At 38.3% G+C, this 3,101-nt stretch overlaps 1 protein-coding gene across 1 annotated transcript; it reads left to right on the top strand.

Moving 5' to 3' along the window:
- The first annotated feature begins 1,434 nt into the window (after positions 1 to 1,434).
- On the top strand, positions 1,435 to 1,863 carry LOC149186556 (uncharacterized). The gene has a single exon (XM_089409386.1). The coding sequence runs from the start codon at positions 1,435 to 1,437 to the stop codon at positions 1,861 to 1,863; it is 429 nt and encodes a 142-aa protein (XP_089265512.1).
- The last annotated feature ends 1,238 nt before the right edge of the window (positions 1,864 to 3,101 follow it).

Genomic DNA, 3,101 nt, shown 5'->3' with positions numbered 1-3,101 from the left:
CATGCAATTATAGAGAAAGAGGGCATGAGGAGATCCGCCTCCAAATTGTGTTAAAGCTTCGATACGTTCACCATGGACAACGCTACAGAGAGTGCAAGAGATTTGAATGCCCTGGCAGGACATGAGCTTGGGTGGTAATTACTCGGGGATAATCAAGAAGCCGTGGGTCCTTACACAGGTTCTAAATTACGAGAATATTATGCGTCAACCTACTTCACAGAGGGTACACTATTATGGGATGAGGGAAGAAATTATTGGATGCCACTATCTTCCATTCAGGAATTATATTCATTGGTTATTTCCAATGAAACATAGTTAAATGCAAAAGAGGATGACGAGGGTCCAAAGGTCGATGCGCCAATGGTGTGGCCGAGGATTGGCTGGTCATGGTGTAGCAATAATCCGCAGTGGAAGATTGTGTGGTCCGAGAACGAGGACAGGCTACCTGGTTTGTGCGAAGGAGGGTCTGGAGCTTCCCAAGAATCTTCCACAGCCTCTTGTCAAGATGAATGAATCATTGGCCCATAAGGAAAGTGAGACAGTGAGAAGTGTTTCTAAAAGGCTTCGTGGGCCCATAACCCACAGGGCTCAAGGATGATTAATTGGGGAAATGGTATTTTGGTTCACCCCAGAATCTTGTCCCCATCAAGTGGTATCAGAGCGAGAAAATATTTCTTGCAGAAAGAAGCTTTTGCATGCAAAGAAAGGAGAGGTACATTTTTGCTGAAGATTTGTAAGCTTGTCATTTTTATTTTATTTTTATTTTGTGAAAGTGAGAAGATTACAATAAACCTGGAGTAGGAGTGCTCAATTGGTTTGAGAGGAGAGAACCACAGAGATGTCGAAAGACTAAGCTCAGGAGAGAAGCTTGGTAAGGTATTTGGTAGCAGGGAGGACTTGCTATCGCAAAGGTTTGGTTGTAGCTCACAGAAGACCATGAAAGAAGATCCATTGATGAAGTGAAACAGTTGGTAGAATTGCTAAGGAAATTCATATGACCAGGAGGTCATAGATTTTATACCTCGGGAGTCTGATGTAGGAGCATCTGAACACCTTAGTGGAAAAAAACAAGGAGAAAAAAACTTGTGCATGTGAGAGGGGGGAAAATGTAGTTGTTGGAGAATTCTTGATTAAAGCTGAGATGCCTTAAATTGTAATATGAGTTTGTAAATAATAAAAATGCCCCTTTGTGAATTTGTGTCTTTGTATGTTTTTGTTTGAATTGTTTTCCGGCTTTCTTTTCAGCTGAAAATGAAAGTATGAATGCCACAAAATAAGCATGTCAGTGTGCATGGTTTTCGGTAGAGTTTTGTGAAGAATTGAGGGCTGAATCCTGGCAGTATATTATGAAGAGTTAAATTACTTGCAATTACAGAGAAAGAGGGCATGAGGAGAGCCGCCTCCAAATTGTGTTAAAGCTTCGATACGTTCACCATGGACAACGCTACAAAGAGTGCAAGTGATCCGAATGCCCTGGCAGGACAGGAGCTTGGGTGGTACATACTGGGGGATAATCAAGAAGCCGTGGGACCTTACACAGTTGCTGAATTACGAGAATATTATGCATCAGGCTACTTCACAGAGGGTACACTATTATGGGCTGAGGGAAGAAATGATTGGATGCCACTATCTTCCATTCAGGAATTATATTCACTGGTTATTTCCAATGAAACACAGTTAAATGCAGAAGAGGATGACGAAGGTCCAAAGGTCGATGCACCAATGGCGTGGCCGAGGATTGGCTGGTCGTGGTGGAGCAAGAATCTGCAGCGGAAGCGTGTGTGGACCGAGAACGAGGAGAGGCTACCTGGTTTGTGCGAAGGAGGGTCTGGAGCTTCCCAAGAATCTGCCACAGCTTCTTGAGAAGATGAATGACTCATTGGCCCATAAGGCAAGTGAGATAGTGAGAAGCATTTCTAAAAGGCTTTGTGGGCCCATAACCCATAGGTCTCAAGGACGATTAATTGGGGAAATGGGATTTTGGTTCACCCCAGAACCTCGTCCCCATCAGCGAGCTATATGACCTACAGGTGATGCTACATCTATAGAGCATCTCTCAGAGGAGCACACTAGAGACTGTGGAGAGTTAGCGTCAGAGGATATCCAACTTTCATGAAGAAGTGGAGACACTTTACAACATCGTTGAAAATCGTTAGCTACCCAAGAATGAGCCAAACAACCCCAAGGCAAAAGTGAACTTGGAACTTTATCTAAACCATCTATCAAACCCTCTTGATTAAATTAGTTAAGAGATGACTAAGTTTAGATGATTAGTTCTTTTGTCTAAATTTTTTCAGATATATAGTAATGCTAGAATAATAGTTCTTATCAGTCATGAATTTTTGGATGTAATATGGACACTGATACAACCCACAGATGCTAGTCACAAAGTTTGGATTTCTTTCACAATTTAATTCTCTCGATATTTTGTTGCAACTAGGTGTGAATTTAATGAAAAAATACTCATTCTATGCTTAAAAAAGCAATTAATTTACATAAAGTGTAAATCAACATATAGATCAATATATGTATTTTTATAGGTAAGGAAAAAAATATGACCTATCTAATTGATATTGAAAAAGAAGGCACTAGGTTGAATAACATTCATTTTCTCTCAAGGAGAAAATTATGATGGTAGTTTTTTTGTAGTCAAATAATTAGTAATATCTCCAAACCAAGGAGATTTAATACATGCTGCAAAAATATATTCATTAAGAAAACTATCTTCTACAAGAAGATCATTATTATCATTTTGGATTCTAGATAGAAAATCAGCAATTATGTTTTTTTCTTGGTTTATCCAAAATAGTAATATTGAATTCTTGTAATAAAAATGACTATCTTGTAATTATGTCATTAGCAATTGGTTTATTCATTAAATATCTAATTTCAAAATGATTTGTGTGTCTGATATAATGTTTGAATTTATTGATGGCATGTACAACAATTAAAAACTCTTTTTTGTTACAGTATAATCATTAGGGATGTTTTGAGGTCTAAAATGGGCCTCCTAAGGAAATTATAAAATAATAGTGGAAATAATAAAACAATATTAGATTACATCATCAAATTTTAAAGGGAAAAAGGAAAAAAAAAAAAAA

Source organism: Pinus tabuliformis, chromosome 3_1 (genome assembly GCF_031772625.1).
Source record: "Pinus tabuliformis cultivar Carrire ecotype Pingquan chromosome 3_1, CPIR1, whole genome shotgun sequence".
NCBI classification, from domain to species: Eukaryota; Viridiplantae; Streptophyta; class Pinopsida; order Pinales; family Pinaceae; genus Pinus; species Pinus tabuliformis.
The sequence above is the reverse complement of the archived record's forward strand: the minus strand, read 5'-3'. Positions and strand labels throughout refer to the sequence as shown.